The 19,120-nt window shown below is 35.5% G+C and overlaps 2 protein-coding genes across 6 annotated transcripts in view; one reads left to right on the top strand and one right to left on the bottom strand.

Annotated features, from left to right (window-relative positions):
* The window catches only part of LOC145939696 (protein abrupt), a 118,772-nt gene that overhangs the window by 29,047 nt on the left and 70,605 nt on the right, over nucleotides 1-19,120 (bottom strand). The window contains exon 10 of one of the 5 annotated variants that reach the window (XM_083044210.1): nucleotides 95-2,526. The exons of 3 other annotated variants lie outside the window; for them this stretch is intronic. In XM_083044210.1, coding sequence (XP_082900336.1) covers nucleotides 2,054-2,526 — 473 coding nt within the window. In that variant the 3' untranslated portion in view covers nucleotides 95-2,053. Of the gene's footprint in view, nucleotides 1-94; nucleotides 2,527-2,634; nucleotides 4,778-19,120 lie in introns of those variants that run through there. One more of the 5 variants, XM_083044211.1, reaches the window with a different exon arrangement.
* The window catches only part of LOC145939701 (uncharacterized), a 251,871-nt gene that overhangs the window by 223,003 nt on the left and 9,748 nt on the right, over nucleotides 1-19,120 (top strand). The gene's annotated exons all lie outside the window — the stretch shown is intronic.

Raw genomic sequence — 19,120 nt, 5'->3', positions numbered from 1 at the left:
CCAGGTCAATGTTAGTGGAATAACGTTAGTACACTACTAGTAGAGAGAGAGAGCGTTAAAAAAATTATAAAAATATAATATAACACTCGAGATATTTCTCTGAATACTTTTTATTATACAAAGCATTACTTAAATAGTATATAGACTTCATTTCGTATGTTTTATATATGTATATATGTATAAGCTAGTACCTGCTAAAATAGTGCATATAATACTCTATACATTATTTACTATACGAGCTGTCAGTCATGATAATATTAGTCGACAATAAATAATACGTAACGAAAAGAAATTGCAATCATGCTTTGCCACGGTTCTGTATGTTCTACATATATCAGTATAATGCATTCTTTATGCGTTTCAACGTCGTTTTAAAAATTATCGTAATTAGAAGTACCGCATACACTAGTATTCCTCATAGTCAATGACGTTTTCTTCGAGATCACAACTAACAACTCGTACACATATTTATATATAATATATTTATATTGTATATAATATATAATATATTTATATATATATAATATAATATATATATATATACAATATATATATATATATTTCTTTGTGTTCTAAAATACGCCGCAATTCACGTATACATGATCTCGAACGTAATGTTTTCTGGGGAACTCTTTACCTAGGGAATACTGATAAAAGTAAGACTGTAGAAAAATAAGGCGTGTTGTCGAGCGACCTTACTTCTAGCCGACGTATTCACTCGCGATTTCACCCACTCACATAGATCAGTATATTTTCACGCAATTTTGTGTGATCTAGTACACGCACCGACACATCTCTTTCTCTCTCTCTCTCTTTCCTCGGCATCTCACATCGAATTTTGTCCACACTTTTCTCTCGTCGCTGGAGCAAATGAATCTTTAGAGCTAATCGAAGCCGCTTGATTTCGGCGCGATTGTCGCTGCCGTTTTTGGCGTGCGCGTTTTTCCCAGTTTCTACATTCTTAAATACTACGTTATTTAACATAAGGCTGGCTTACTCAGCTTAGAGGAACATTGTTTTCTCTTTTAGATATACGTAATCTAATCGTTATATCTCGACGCCGGGCGTCGCTGTGTGTTTATTATTATGTATCGCTTGATTTTACCTGGTCTACGCTTCGCATTCTAGAGGAAATACTGTTTTTCATACATTTTATACAAAATCAATTCTATATATGTATGTATCTCTCTCTTGTATGTATCTGTCATGTGTACATATATACTCTATATTATAATAGCTCTTTATGTATATTTATAAACTTTTTTTTTCCTTCGTCGATATAATTTCTCGCATATGTACATACAGTGTGCGCTTTTCATCGGGGGATAGACTTCACGGGTGCATATGTGTGACAGTTTCGAGATATTTCGATTGAAGATAGTTCGATTTTCACTTTTGTGCATCTCCTATCACGCGAAAAGACTATGCTATACTTACGTTTTTTTTAGCTAATTTTCAATTCCGCATTTCTTATCAACGCGTACACTTATTTCGCTCTTGTGTCTCTCGATGCTCTGCATATAGTATATTATAAAATATCCAATCTTTGTCGACCAGACTCTCTTCCAACTTTCATGATTCAAAATAGCTTTCGCGCGGCGATAATATACTCCGTTTTATATCAATTTGATCTTATTGAAAGTGATAAATGTATACAAGTTTCAATTTTTTTGTGTACAACAAATGATTGTCGATTTAATACATATATTTATTTTAATACATTATTTTCTCATACGTAATTGTTTATTTAATTCTATCGTATAAGAGTAATAATTTTTGCAATATTAGATTTTATATCAGCGACAATACTTTTTTTAAATAATATTTTTATTCAAATTTAGATATTTCGACTGAATCATTTTTATTACGAAAATTTTAATAAGATGTACACATAATAATTTCAACAATTTTCAAATATAAATAATGACTTTAATCTACTAGATATTTATCGCCGCGTAATTGCTACATTAAAAGGACAGAAAGCAAAAACTTCTTTGGCAAATTAACATTACGACATGCAATTATACGAATCTAGCGACCTTCGCCTGTTAAATCAAACGTAGGTCCACCTCAGGGTCTTAATCTGATCCCACTGTACAGGATGCTTCAGTCGCATATGATTTCTAACACTATTGGGGTGGGAAAAGGTTTTGGCACAGGAGGTAACGGGACAGGTAGGCGAGTCTCTGGGATAATGATGATCCAGATGCGCCCTCATCGCGCTGATGTCCTGGAACGTTCTGCAGCAAAGGGGACATCTGTAACCGTGCTGCCGATGGTGCTCCCGTAGTAATCTCTGTTGCCTGAAGTCCGGCTGGCCGCGTTGATACTTGCTGCTAGTCGTAAGTGTCGTGGTGCCCGTGGTGGAAGATTGATTAATTGATGGGTCGTCTTCCACTGGCGCCTGATGACGGTGGTGAGGAGGAGGGACGGGTAGTGGATGATGATGGCGATGCCGATGATGTTGCTGGTGATGGCTGTGGTGGTGGTGGTAAGCCGCACCCTCTGCCTCATCAAGCCCCTGATCTGCAACCACCACCACACCAACGTTACCACCAGCCACCACCACCGTAATCCCACCCCGAGCTATACACGATAATGCTACGCGCCCCAACCTCGACCCGATCTTCAACATCTAGCAATATTTCCCGCAGCGAAATTATACCGCGCTCTTACTCTGATATCAATCGATCGCTAATTGTTATTGGCGCGGGCGAAGACTATCTGTGCAATTAACTTGAAGTGCATATGCTTTGAAAACGTAACTAATTACTCTGTTTTTTCAAAAAAATTAATATAAACTCTAATAAATATATGGAAATAATTTTTTTCTGATTTAAGCGTATTAATTTTTTTTTTTTAACATTTATATAATTTGTTTTTTAATTACTTGTCACTATATGTATTGAAAATAATCTCACGTGAAATAGTCTTCAGCAGTTCAACATAAAAATTGCATCAAGAGCATTAAAATATATACATGTTATATCTTTCATACTTTCGTTATAATATTATAATAAACATTTATAACAAATATAGATATATATCACAAAATTGAGAGCATGGCAAATGTTGACACATAGCTAGGATAATCGGATTATAATAATAAACTCGATTTAAATAAAATTCTACCAAAATAAAAATGCGATATATATCGCGCGCATGTTAAGATTTCTTACGGGATATAATTATTTTATAAACATGGTTGGATGGAGTCTGTATCGTGCAAGAAAATGGACAATTGACATTGCCATTTAATTATATTCTTTTTAAATGGGAAAATCAGGATACTTTGCAGAAATTTAAGATCTTTCACACTAAATAAGAGTATCTGGATTTTCGGCGAAAGGTAGCGGAGGTGTTCGAGGTGTTTTATCAACAAGGCTTGTCGATAAATTTGCAAACAATCGAGTATGCCAGATTTTTAATAAGTCTCCTATCACGTGATCAGTTATATAATTATGCGTTCATGTAATTATTTTGTATTATTTTAAATTATGCATTCGATCAACTTTCGTATACTCATTCGATCTCGTATACATTTCTTGTTACATTTAATTGATTTTGAGCGCCACGTCAAGACATCAGACAATCAATCATCTTTTTCTCATGTCGTATAAAAATCAGTATTCAAGTAATGTCTTGTTTGTATTGCGTTTGTGGACATGGGTTTTATTTGTCGCCCATAAAATTCATGCAAAACACGCAACTCGGCAATTACGTTCAATTCATTTGTCATAATTGGAAATAATAATTATTTTACATTGGTTTTGTTTTCATTCGTCACGTAGTTCTTCTTAATCTCTCATTTTTCAGCAAAGTTTTCGTTACGATTGTAATGTTATCAACATCGAATCACATCTCAAAGTTATATCACAGAGATAAATCATATCTAGCCAAGACGCTAATGAATACATCGTGCTAGCATGTTACCATCGTGTTATCATCGGACAAATTATAAAATAATACGTGAGAGGAAATAAAAATAAAATTTTTCATTTTTTTCAGTAAAAACAAATTAACTTGGTTAATCATACATAAATCAAATAGAATAAGTAATTTTCGTCAAAAGCCGCATTGTGCATATTCGATCCTCAAATTGTGAAAGCTACAATGTGTCCTCATTAACTCTGACTAATGTCCAAACGACATTATTGGAAATGTATTTCTCGCTGCTCTGTATCGACCACCTATAAAAGCTTCTTGTTTCATCACGAGCGAAGCCTTAAAACGGATTAAATAAATTTGGGACAAGTAACGGGGCGGCAGCCGCGATTTTCAACAGCCATATCGAGCGGGTAGCAAAACCATCCCTTGCGTTTCCGACCGCGCGATATCAACTAAAGCCTCTCAGCAATCGGCGAACACTTGGCTTCTCGACGACTGTCGGACACCGAATATACTCATGGCAACGAGGACGGCGACTGATGCTGTTGCTGCTGCTGCTGCTGCTGAGCAGGATTCTGCATGCTAGGTCGCTGATGGATCCCGTGCGCCTGCAGCTGATGATTGATCAAGTAATGTTTGGTCTTGCACCGCTTGCCGCATACGTTGCACTGCGGCCACGTGTCCGGTGGCGGCCAGTTCGAGTGGACGTTTTTCACATGCTGCCTCAGGTTGCTCGGCGACGAGTAGCTACGGCCGCAGTAACGGCACACAGGCCTGGCATCATCGTGGCGCAGTGCCGTGTAGAGCCTCGTTAAAGTCTCCACCGTCTGTGTGGGTTCGGTGGCGACGACCGTCATCGCGGCTTCTTCCCTCTTCGGCACCACCGATCCTACAACCAGGACGTGCCCATCAGTTGATACCATTTTCTTCCTTGCTCTCTCTCTCTCTCTCTCTCTCTCTCTCTCTCTCTCTCTCTCTCTCTCTCTCTCTCTCTCGCGCTCCTCTCACATCATCTTTCTCTCTCGCTAGCTCTCTCTTTCTCTAGCATGCTCTGTTGCATGAGATTCGCACTCCCTCTTTCACACACACACACACACACACACACACACACACACATACACACTCTCTGTCTCTCTCCTCTTCATTCAGTACCACAAGCATGTCTTTTCTCTCTACCATACACGCAAAGTCATACACGTATGTAGATATACACATTCGCACCAGTGTACAGAGCCACATACACGTTGAACCTTTCTTTCTTTCTGTCCCTCTCGCTCCCCTTGGTTCTTCGTGTCTGAGCACATGTGGCCAGTCACACGTGACTCCTTTTTCTCTATCTCTCACCTTCTCTCTCACCTATTCTCCCTCTCTCTCATTCGTTCCGCACCCTCGAGCGCACTTTCGCGCTCGATCTGTCTGTCTCCCTTTACACACATACACACACACACCCATATACACATACACACATGCTCTCGTTTTCTCTCTCTCTCTCGCTCTTTCTCATTCACTCACTCACTCCTTGCATTAGCATAAGCATATTCGCACGCGTACTACTCTCGTACTCTCAGGGCATGCCCGGTTGTAGGATTTTTAGTGTGTTGTTGATGTTGTTGTAGTTGTTGATGTAGTTTCTTATCCAAAATATGTAATTTGACGGCCTAGACTAATCGAGTCGCATACGCAAGACTTTTCCGTTTATTTGTTATTCGTTTATCCCTCTTAATTTTTCGGCATCGTGCTTACGTGAAGATACAGGCGACTTCCGGTCGTTGTATACGCAGTTTCGCAACATGCAATACTATTCTTGCAATTTCGGAAGAGCTGCCGCCGCTACGACGCGCTTCTCTCTCAAATGGGGTGGGAAATTCGGGGAGTAAACTGAAGATCACCGTATTCAATCTATCGTCATCCGCCTTCGTCCTCGTGCACATTGAGTTCTCGAAGAGAGAGACTGAGAGAGATAGAGAAAGAGAGAAAAAGAGAAAGGGAGAGGGGAAGGTGGAGGAGAGAAAGACAGGCAAAGGAGAGAGAGAAAAACAGAGAGTTGAGAGAATAAAGCCAAGAGAAATGGAGGATCCGGATGGAAGAAAGAGATAAGGAAGAGCGGAAAAGTGTGAAGGAGAGAGACAGAGCAAGAGTAAGCGAACTACGTAAGAACCCTCGTATTGATCCACTCTCTACGCCTCGTTACGACTATCTTTCCTACGAATCTCTAAGCATAAGGCCTCTCCCACTTTCGTGTACGTCTCATTACGTAAAAGGGAAGAATGTGTAGATCCACCACGTGGATTCGTTTAGATAAAGACTTCTCCTTTCTCGCGATTAGTCGTAAATATTTTATTTTTAAACAAGTCTAATGTTTTAAATATTGTATGAGAAGAACATCATTATTTCTTTGCTAAAGTAAAATATTTTATATAGATTGCGCGCAAAAGAGTCGACACGCTTTATAGGTATGTATTTTTTTAAATTTATAACGACCGAGGAAAACAACAAATGTCATAGCTGTACTTTTTTCTTCCTCCACCGATGAAAATAAAATATTATTTCTGTATTAAAAACATTCGCTTTCCAATATAGAGAAAAAATATTTTTTTACACGTTAGCAAAAATAATTTTGAACCGAAATTCGATCAACGATATTTATATATGAGTAGTATTCCATTCTCGAAATTGAGTTTTGTTGGCTCATCAGAAACAACATGTAAAAAAAAAGAACGCAGTATGTAGACTGCTTTCTGATTTATAGTGGATGACAAACCAATTTATTAGAATTACTGAGCCACATATATACACGTATAACACGAAACGCGAGAAACGCGATGATTTATATATCAATGGTGCTACAACAGAATTTGGGTGGAATTAAGAATTAAGGTCACATTGCTTCTGGAGCATTAAGGTCACGACTCACGACGTGTTCTTTTCTTCTCATTTCCATCTTTTGTCATCCAATTTTCAAACTTCGCGTATTCGCGAAAACACATAAATGAATATACATATATGTAAAAAGAGTCTCTTACCCCATTATTTAATATTTCCAGTCAAATTGCCCAGAATTTAATTAAATCTTAAATGCCTATTTTAATTTATTTAATCATTAGTCTATGTCTATAATATATTTCATAATACTCCACATTCCATATTTCATAATCCATATTCCATATTTCATATTTCAATGATATTTGCAAGTTGTGAAACTGATAAAAGTCAAAACTTCCACTTAAGTAAATATTATCAAATAATCAACTTGATTGTTTGCAGAATTTTCAATTATGAAAATCATGTCTCATATTAGAAGCAAAATATTATTGCTTATCACATGATTATTTTTTTTAGACATGAAATACATTCAGGTAAAACAGTGATTAATCGAAAAATCTTGAAAATTCAGGTTCGATCGATCGGGGTGAGAGGTGTACGTATTCGTTTGATTACAGTCAACCTCTGAACCGATCGGATGGAAGAGAATGATGGGTGTGGAATGTGGAAAAGAGCGCGATAAACGAAAAGAGACGAAATAAGGGAGGATAGGCGAAAGAAGCAGGAGAGAAAAAGGGAAAAGACAGAGGAAGAATAGTCGAAATGATAAAGGATCTGGAAAATAGGGAAAGATGCTAAGAGATTTAGAGAAGATAAACGAAGGGACGTGATTTCTTTTATAAGAAATTCTTCCTCTAAAATGAAATTACCTCTCGAGAAAATGTAAAAAGTTCTGCGGAACTGCTAAAAAAAATTAAAATTTACTTCTCTCTGCTTAAACTTGATCTCAAGGAGAGTAAAATGAAAGATAATATTTTAATTTTATTAAGAGAAAAAATATATAAATATATGCGTTTCTAAATTGGAAGAATTTAACGATATATAAAGTGAAAAGACCTTATATGCGAAAGGATAAAATTAGGACCCGATATATTTTCGTTACGATGAAATGTTAGAAAAGAGAGCAGCTGCTCTTAAAGAATTCAACATCAATTCGCAAGTATCCTCAAGATTTCAGCTTGCGTCATTATAAAACTTTTTTACATTATTCAATGGAAATTTGCCAAAATTATTCCGATCTATAATCCAGAAAATTATAATAACATGTAAATTCTCTTCTAAGAACGCATAACATTAAAATAATTTTAACCCGTGATTTATACAAATGTTTCAACAGCAATAAATACTTGTCTAATTATTCTCAGCATCAACAAAATTTATTATTTTAGAAAAACTAATTGGAATTTTTACTGTTTTACATTGTGTATATATACAACACAATCACGTGGAAAAATGAGCTGAAGGTAACTCATTAAGAAAATTCGAGAGAGAAAGAAAGAGAGAGGGAGGAGAAAGAATGAAATATTAGAAGATAATGCAGCGAGAACTTTGGGTGAACGTCTCGAGATTTTTGCAAAAAAGTTCAAGTAGAAGGAAGAGATATAGGGTGGACACCAGTGTTGTCGACAGGGAGGGAGAATCGGTAGCAAGCCAGGATGATTGCGCGAGTCCATTAGCGGCGTCGCTCCGACGAATTGCGCTGCATTAACGAGGAGCTGCTTCTCGAGAAGCAGTCAGCACGCTGATTGGCCGAAGGGAGCCCGAAGATCGATGTCTTCGGGTTTCCGGGAAAGTCCTTCCGCGTCAGCCTCGCGTTACCGCAGGGGCGAGCAACCCGAAAACGTCGATCCGGTAGAGAGAAAGAGAGAGAGAGAGAGAGGAGAAAGAGAGGGAAATATAGACGGGGATCGATATATGGCAGTGCAATTTCTATTCCTGGAAGTATTACCGAAATGAGAAACGAGCCTTGATGTGCCATAACGAAATCCGATTCTATGTTGCGTTGCGGCCAAGTGCGAAATAACCATCAGCAGTTTTCCGCAGCCTCCCATGGGAATTAATCAGGAATTGAGTTTAAGTCTTGATACTTCGTACATTGAATCTCTTCACCCCCAGAACTTTAAATTAAACTGTTTTTCCTTTTTTTAAAATTACAAATAAATTTTTGTGACTTATTATTTTTTTCCAAATCGACAATATTCGTAAAAGCTCTTTGACACCTGTCAATATCGATAATTTTTATTGCTATGCTTTATCTCCCTCTTCGATCACACCTGGCTTCCAACGCCAGTTTTCTTAACGATCAGTTACATCGGCGTTCGACACGATTCAAGCTTTAGATTTATGACAGGCGGTTTGATATATTGCAGTCGTCGAGTCGGAAAGGAGAAAGTCCGAAGGGGTAGAAAAGTTTAATTTAGATAGCTGACGTGGTTTACCTATAGACTCGCGCTTCTCCCCTCAACGCGATTCAAAGTTTTTTGTTCCTTCGGGGGTAAAAAGAAAGAAAATACACCGCGCATTACGATGAGAGTACTTTTTTTTCAACTTTCGCTCTTCCGCTCATTCGCTCGCGTGCAAAACGGGGATGTAAAGGGGAATGTTTCGTATTGCATAAATTACATTGCTTTTATAATAATTGATCGAGGCATTTAAATCTCTGACCTTGGCATCCCTATTCGATCTCTTGGCATTCAAGTTTAATTAGCACATCAGGCTTTCAGAACACATATACATTTTTAAAGACAAAGTGAGACAAAGAAGTCTCACGTATTTTAATTAAATTTGCTAATTTCGTGAGTATTAATAGCGACTTTTCTAACTTGTGATTTTTTCAGAATCTATATGTAGTTGATTCCACTGGCGGATCCTGAGGGGGGGGGGGGTTAACCTAATTATATAGATATAATATATATTATATATATATTATATCGATATAAAGAATTTCGCTTAATTATTTTCGTGCAACGAAATTATCTCATCATTTCGTCCTGTGTCTGACTTAATCTAGACTTAACTCCTTGAATGCGTAATGAGTATAATTTTCAGTGTATCTCTTATACATACATATTGTATATATTATATATATATATAAATAATTTCGCCTAATTACTTTTGTGCATGAAATTATCTCATCATTTCATTCTATGTCTGACTTAATCTACACTTAACTCCTTGAATGCGTAATGAGTATAATTTACAGTGTATCTTATACTTATATATATATATATTATATATATATATTTTATATATATATATATATATTATATATATATATATATATAAAAGTATAAGATACACTGGAAATTATACTCATTACGCATTCAAGGAGTTAAGTCTAGATTAAGTCAGACATAGGACGAAATAAAGAGATAATTTCGTTGCATGAAAATAATTAGGCGAGAAATTCCTTATATCTATATAATATATATATATATATATATATAAAAGTATAAGATACACTGGAAATTATACTCATTACGCATTCAAGGAGTTAAGTCTAGATTAAGTCAGACATAGGACGAAATGATGAGATAATTTCGTTGCACGAAAATAATTAGGCGAAATTCTTTATATCTATATAATATATATATATATACACTGGCGGGTCCTGGGGGGGGGGGGAGTTAAACCCCTTCCCCTTGCAAATTGAAAGAAACAGTTTTGCTGAATTTGTTAAAAAAATATAAATAAAGAAAAACAAACATTAAAGAGTTATCGACGTCGTTGATGCTGGAATAAAAGCTAATCATGAAACCAAAAATATTAAATAAAATAATTTTGCAAAACCCCCCTCCCCCCCATTATCGACGTCAGGATCCGCTAGTGGTTGATTCCATAGATCAGAAATTATTGTTTGATTGAGTTTAATTTTATATCACATTAATTTCTTTCTTACAACTTATATGTATTATATCAATAAGACAATATTATAGTAAAAATTATTAAAATCAATTTCCTTTTTCTTGAAAAGTTTTTTTTCATAAAACTATTTTCTGTAGATAGATTTTTGTATTTTAAAAAGTTTCTGAAACGACACGAAAAAACGATCAGGCGATACTTTTAAGGTTCTTTATAGAGAAGTTCACGAAACGAGACGGAATAGGATGGGTCTTAGAATTGAGAAACCATGTCGTTTGTTGAAAGTTTTTCCCAAACGGAATATGACGCACATCGCACATCGTGCGTGACATGAGAAAGCATGTTTAGGTGGGAAGGAAGAAGAGACACATAGTTGAAACGACTTTTGTCCTGTGGGTGGGTTGGATTTGCAAATGCGAGGGTTAGAATGAAGCGATGGTATGGCCGGAGCCGCCTGGATGAAACTGAGATTGCTTGGCAATGGCAGTAATAACGAAAAATGTAAAACTATATATATAAATATAAAACGAGAGAAACATAGTAGACAAGAGGATATTATCAATAAGATATTCGAAATAAAAAATAAATTTTTTATTTCACAGTGAAAAGATCTGTTTGCAGGTTTAATTAAAATAAGTATTGATTTTACGCTCCAAGAAAGATTTAGATTAAACAATTAAATAATAAATATTTTAATATTTTTACAAATATTCTTAATACTTGATTCGAAAATAGAATGTATTTATAATTCGTAAAAATATATGAAATATAAGGTGGCAATAAATATTATTATCTAGCAGCATATTTTCATAAATATATATTGCATCAGGCAAAAGATATATAAGATAATAGAAGATTGGAACGGACACGTGATATGGAATTGTATATGAAAGGTACGGAGGAAGGATAAGAAAGAGTATTGGAAGACATTGAAGGGGATGGATATCGCTGTGCGTGACGCGCGTGTGTTAAGACGTAAGTGCGCGCGTTCCAGGCACGTTAGAAGGAAATAAAGGGTGGATTTACGTATTCGGAGTGAATTTCGCCCGAGGAGATTGCCAGAATCACGTGGGACAACGGAACCTCGTCGTAAAAGCTTCGAGGAAAAACGGGTCGTATCGAAAAAAACGCATAAAACAAAAACTCCCTTAAAAAGTTTATAAGAAATTAATCCTCGGAATATGCAAAGAACGCGGAAATGAAATATAAATATTTTCGAAATGCAAAATTCTCGAGAGACAGTTTCTCGATTACTTTCAACACAGAGGAAGAGAGATACCTGTAATGGAACGTCTATCTAATGTCGCGCATTAATCATTTCGGAAACTGCGTACGTCCACAAATACGATTGGGGTTGGATCACGGTTGGATCGAACTCGTAAAAAGAAACTCGAACGATATCGGTGACTGCCGAAGGAAATAATATCTGTGGCGCGCGTGACGTGCGTGCGTTAAGCCACGGATGCGTAAGACTCGGACATGTTGAGAGAGAGAACCAAAAAAAAAAAAAAAAAGAAAAGAAAGAAGAGGGTGAATCGACGTAGTTGGAATGACTTTGGTCCGCGAAGGGAGCAGCGAAGGGTAGAAAGGAGAGTCGGGGGTAGGCGTTTGGGCGATCGGAGGTATCAGCGAAGAAGCTTAGGGTGGTTGGTGGTAGTGGCGACGGTGGTGGTGGTGGTGATGGTGGCGGCGGCGGCGGCGAGATGGTAGTGGTGGTTGAATGGCGGCAAGGAGTGGGTGTACCGGGGGCAAGTGAGGGCAGATCAATGCGAACATGTGCGGGAAATTGCACAGGGATCGATCCCAGGACCCTCGGGGAAAGCGCGCGGCCTCTATGTTTTTCTCTGTCATTCCCTCTCTCGCCTAACCCCGCTATGTACCCTCTGTGCCACCGTCTACTCTATCTCTCATTTTGCTTTTCTCTGCGTCTTTGTCCTTCTTCACTCTCTTTCTCTTTCTCTTTTTCCTTCTCTTTTCTTCTCACTCTTTCTCGCGAATTTTTTGCGTTTTTGTGAAATGCCCCCCTCTCTCTCGATTGACGAATGAATCATTTATTGAAGTTATTGATAATTATTTTTAAATTGTTTTTTAAAAAAAATTGAAAAAAGCAATAAAGTTATACATTACAATGAATAGTATATATTTTTTTTGTTTTATTACAATAAAATATATAGAGTATTTCAAAACCATCAATTGTTTTTTTAAACATCCATAAAACATTAAAATATATTTACTATATATTTTTATACTATATATATTTATATATTATATATTTTATAAACATACTTTCTTGATAAAGAATATGAAATATATATGCAAATGTGACCAAAGTAATGTACATAGAAGGTAAATACATATGTACATGATTAGTACAATCTATGTATATACCCAGATAGCACAGGAATATTTATCGAACATCTAAAATTAAATTGATAGAAACAGTTACATTTTTTATCTTACTAGATTATACAAGCTTTATGCAAGCTTTATATTATCTCATGATTAAAACGTAAATATGAGAAATAGATAGCATTTAGCGCGTTACATAGCAGTAAACGAACAAACTAGCGAATTTTATTATGTATGTGCAATGTATGTATTTAAAGATTGCATGATATATGTATATATATAATGTACAGGAATGTACATACATATAACATACAACAAAGTATATACAATTGCATATTCATAGAATGTCCGATGTTATTGGGCAGATTCTCTGGCTAATTTAAAAATGATTTTTTCCTCAAAGAAAATGTGGTAGCATTATTAATTTCAGAGTGTATTATAAGAAAAAAGAAACAATTTTTCGCAAATTAAAATTTGTGGAATTAAAAGATCGACAACTACATTTTTCCGTTAATTTTGAAAAATCGAGTTTACTTTAATAGAATTTTAATTTAAGGCTTACATTAGTCAGACTACTATATAATGACAAAAAATTGAAAGTTTGGCCAGAGAATTTATAGTCCAAAAAACGTTTGATGGTTTTGGAATACTCATATATATTCATATGCTTCGTATACTCTGTACATTTATTTTTCTAAAAATATAAAGGAAAATACAAAAAAGACCCCTAAGTCATACGAAAATTTAAATAACAATGAAACTCTATGTGACTTGAAACAAAAGTTTCTTTCTCTCAAAAACTATTTAATAAAAATCCAATATATTTTTCACAATTTACTAGGCATGTTGAAACTTCAAACTTCAAGAGATTTCAAATAAGACTTTTCATTCTTCTCTCAGCGGGTTATTTCCAAAGAATTTGTATTGTACATTGCTGAACAGAGGAATACAAAAAAATTGTAAAGATCTTTGCGTAAGAGATTTCGTAAGAGTTACGGTATATCTCCATGAAAATTAACAGAATCGTATTTTACGAATAGCACAAAGCGTGCAATATTAAAAAAAAACCTCAGATTTATTACCCTTTGCTGTACAGACATGTATTTGTACAAAAAAGTGAAGAGTAATTTATTGTTCTCAAAACACCTTGCCTTGCAAGGGTTAAACAAGAGTTTTCCTCTAAACGAAAAGTGCCAATTTTAAAGCACATCTTTCTGTATTTTTTTTTTTTTTGCAAATTTACCTAACCCCCTCGATAGGTCCGATCTGGATCGAAATAGTACCGCGTATTTCTCACGAATGCAGCATCCACGCGGCGCAACATGGTTGCGAAGATTGATTATCCCGTCGCCCACGCGAGTTATATTAAAGACGTGACCCGACATAAAGGTTCCTTGTCTTCGGTTCCTATCTATCTCTTTCGCCCACCCTCTCTCTCTTTCCTCTATGATCACATTGATTTTCCACAGTACTCCACCCTTAGTCCGCGTCATTCTCCGTCCCCTCCCTCCGTGTCCGCTAATTTACTCTCTCCGCAAATTCTCTTCCGTAAGAGAGAGTATACCCTCCCCGAAAGCGGGATACAAACAAGTACGTACGTCGCATCGAACAACCGCGAGCGACTTCTTCCCCGGCGTCTTCTTATCGAGAGACGTCCAAGCGTCGCGCTGAAAGCTGCGCTGCAGTCGCTGTTTACTCGCGAGTAATCCGGGAACGAGTGCTCGAAAGCTTTGCAAGTTTGATTGAATTCCGGCAGCGTTGCCGACAGAAAATGGACAAGTTGCTGGCTTCGGAGTTTGTTCCTCACGAATCCCACATTTTTTGTCTTCTCTTCGCGAAAGTTAGCAAATATCACGAACAGGAGTGGTTTCGGTCAATCGCAATCGGCTTTTAAATTTTTGTATCTTGAATAAAAAGAATACTCTCAGATTTGTAAGCAAATCGAATAATTTAGGCAATTTTGTGATAATTATATTTCCCGATAGTAATAATGATATATAGAAAAGTTCTCTAATACTTTAAATGTCCTATTTAATATTTTACTAATCATATTTTAACCATTTCATTTTTCTACCATTTAAATTTTTGATGGAACACAAAAAAAAAGAGGAAGTACGCACACACATGCACACATATATTTATAGTTATAACGCGATTTATTCCTCTTAATTATGCACGTGCATATTGCAAGCGTTATTTTTCGACGCACAAATATTCATTTATTGTTGTCAATTTGTTTAAGGGCTCGTGCTTTTTTTCAGATAAAAGCATATTTGAATTTTTCATCATTTATGAGATTTCACCTTTGATGTGCGCCGTTTTTTATTGCATTAAGCGAATATTGAACGTAATTTTTTTTTAACCGACCGCGCCACGTTTGTCATGCTCAGCATGCTGTCTTTTCGTTTCTCGTTCAATGTTATGACAAGAATTAGTAGACAGTATGGATTATACGGCTAATACAGCCGGAGACATTCGAATAAAGTAACAATTTTAGACATCCGAAAGCGCACACCATGTTCTCTCTATTGTCTGTTTTCTTCTGTCGGCTTGTTAAAGCCACACAATTTTGGAAACTTTTTTGCATAGCCAAAAAAAAAAAATTACACTCTAATATATATTTTCCTTCTCTTTTTTCGCTCCTAGTTTTATGAATAATAAAATCAAATTTTTATAAAAAAAATTAATTGTCGCATTGTTCAAACTTATTTTAAATTATTATGCGATTATTTGCTAATATTTCTTTATCCATATAGAATATCAATAGAATTGTACTTATTGTTAGATCAATTACGCATATAATTATTTATCAAACGATACCACACAAAATGACGCAATAAGTTCCGAGAGAGAATTGCAATTGTCTGGAGAAGGCAATAATATATACGGACGAATTACCCTTCTAACTGTTTAAGTTGCCCTTGTAACACCCGCGTGCTCGTACCAGCACGTGGATCTCACCAAGGCAAGGCGGAGAAAAGGGCTGCCCGAGACATTAGGGAGGCAAGAGAGGAAATGGGCGGTGGAAAAAGGTCGGATGAAGGAAGGATATCGAAGGACAGACAGATATAGGTAGAAAGAATAATAGTAAACGGTGGCGGAAAGAAGGGAGATACAAAAAACAGTTGGACGTAACACCATGCTTTTGTCTCGTTGCTCCGCTTATCGCGCAAAAACCTCATTTTCATCCTCTCAGAAATGTTCTCCTTCGTTTAGATCTCGCGTAGATCACCTATCTCGTATCTGTCTCTAATCCCTGGAATATACCCGATGGCATCGCCACTCCCAAAAGTAGACTTATTGTGGGGTGGCATATTTAGGATTTTGTTTCGCGGGAGGGTGAACGATTATATTAAACCGAATTCATAATTAACATCAAGCAGTGGACTGTCATTTTATAGGCCTGATGAAACAGTGCTTTATAAATGCGAAAAGACTGCTTAAATCTGATTAATACCAGTTAGATCTTGCTATTGTATATTCAATCCTATCTAATTTTCAGATCGTTCCTTTCTCTCGCTGATCTTTGTTTTTCAATTGCAATTTTTGTTTCAAACAATTTGATTGCCAATACAAATAACCCGATCAATGACCTGTATATCATAGCTCCTCCGAATCTTTACAATACACTTTTTTAATTGAGAAAACAGTTTTTAATTAAAAAACAGTAAAATAAATAGAAAAAATAATAGAACGTGCATACCAACATCTTTTTGATTTATGTTTTGATATTGCGTAACATATCAAAACTTATTACTTTGGAAAGAAGATCTCGATATCTTCGATCTTTGCTTTGATGAAACTTATGATAAAATCAAATGCTTTTTCTTCTCTCCCCTTTCTCATATCCGAATACTCTGAAAAAGTAAAGACGAACGGATGGACATGTGGGCGGTCAGTAAAGATTAAGCAAGAGAAGAAAACGAAGAAGAATCCTTCCTCCCTGTATTCACGTGCTTCACGAATGTGCCGCACGTGCGAGCACACACACTTACACAAGATTTCCGGACGCGAGCAACCCCTGCGTGTGTGATCTTTATGTGCCTTCGCAACATTTGAGATCAATTCTCAATCCTCCTCTCTTTCACGTCATACATGTCAGAAAATATCAGACAGGATATCGAGCAATGATGGTAAAATGTTGGCAAAACTACTAAAACTTTTGGAGAATTGAAGGGATGAGGGCGGCGGGAGAGAGAAGCTCGCCGGGACTGATAAGAATCTGACCAGGCTCGGTCGAAACGAAGTTATCCGAATCGGATCCGGGTGATAGATGACTCTAATCTGCCGAGAGTGCGCGATCGAGAATCGATCTTGCAGTGAAGAACACAGAATTCGTAGTAGGCTGCTGGAATCCAGGGCGAGAGATAAGGACCGGCGCAAAAAGGACATAAGTCACACTGACACGTAATTTCGCTGGCTGGAATGATACGCGTAATTATCTCAGATGTCACTGATGCCAAGCTACGAACGTATGTTCGTAGGACTTTCAGATCGATTATCAAAGTAAATTCTCTGAAATTTGTAATTCATTTTTCTTAGGAATATAATTATTTCATAGATATTTTTAGCTGAATGATTTTTTAAATAAACGCGTTAAACTTTTATAAATTTTCGAATCATTGATAGAACGTCAGTTATATGCACAATCAGATATATACGAAGATTGAAATAATAAATCGAGAAAAAAATTAAGTCTAAATAAAATTTATTCAAAAAAATTTAGTATGTAGAATGCTTGCAAAATTTTAACATTAGATTTAAAAAAATAGAGATTTGTTGCCTTTTTTCGTCAATTTTATAAAAAATTAATTTAATGTATCTTTACGATTCTCTACCTCTCTGTATTTCAATTTGTATGTCTCTCTATGTAAGTCTCTAAATGACTTTATAAATGATTTCCACTGATTTTCCCACAAGCCTCGGAAAGATTGCAATTTAATCGAAACTGCAATTAGGAAAGTACATCTACATATACACTCTCTATAACTTGAGAACAAATCTCAGCAAAAATTTCTTGCCAAGATAGATAGATAAATGAATCTATCGCCTCAAGCTTAAACTCTTTAGAATATTCAAAGTAAAACAAACAAAAATCAAACAAAAAATGGAAATTTCTGCATACAGAATAGAAAGATTTAGCTTCTGATAAAAATTAAATGTAAAAATAAAAAATAAAATAAATGTAAACGAGAGAGAGAGAGAGAGAGAGAGAGAGAGAGAGAGAGAGAGAGAGAGAGAGAAAAATTATAAGAGCAAAATGCCAAGAGAAAGAAAAATGGCGCGTTTATGCACAAACATTCATACAATTGTATTATGCTATGTCAAAATACAGATGCAAATTGACGTAAATAAAGAAAAGAAAGCAACAATTAAAATAAAAAGAAATGATAAATAAGAATTCAAGCATAAATAAAGCAAAACATAAATAAAAATATATAAGAGTAGATAAGAAATATATAAGTATATGAAAAAATATATTTAGTAGAATTACTCTCACTTGTGATAAGATACATTCAAGAGGAAAATCTTTTTCCTTCAAAAATATATATTTAGACATTTAGGGTAATAACAAAAAATCACAAAATATCTGACGAATAATGATATCTAACATGTGCCTATAGTTGTTCTTTACTGTCTGCTATTTCTGCTCTATTATATTTAGAATATATATATGTATATTTATTTTGGAGGGAAAAAAATGTCTAAAATAGTATTCTCAGACTCAGTATATCTTGTCACACAAGTGAATAATCCTACTAAATACATCTCTTAATTTGTCATCATCATATCTCGTTATTGTTCCTCATATAGTTCTGAATTAAATATATGAAATAATTGAGTCAATTTCAAATTGCTGACTACTAAATAACTCACTACTAACTTTTGTATGAAGCTATTAAAAGGGATAAGACAATTATCCCTTCTTCTAACTTTATATTTTTGAAAAAATTACATATATTATTAATTAGCTTTTAAAATTACTGTGCTTTGCAGTTGATATATAGATAAATTGTAGACTAAAAAAAAACTTTTGTTTTGTTTCCTCACAAAAATCTAAATGAGAAGATCGAAAGCAGTCGTTAAAAAACAGATGCTTTTGCTATACATTTTTACTCTGACCTTTTTCAGCTAAAGATTAACTATCTGATAATCTAGATCTCTTTGCGTAGCAATCCGAATACAAATCTATCTATCT

The sequence above is a fragment of the Prenolepis imparis genome, unplaced genomic scaffold (genome assembly GCF_030444845.1).
Source record: "Prenolepis imparis isolate NDT839.2.m4 unplaced genomic scaffold, iyPreImpa1.0 SCAF_8, whole genome shotgun sequence".
In the NCBI taxonomy this organism is placed as follows: domain Eukaryota; kingdom Metazoa; phylum Arthropoda; class Insecta; order Hymenoptera; family Formicidae; genus Prenolepis; species Prenolepis imparis.
This window is presented reverse-complemented; position numbering and strand designations above follow the sequence as displayed.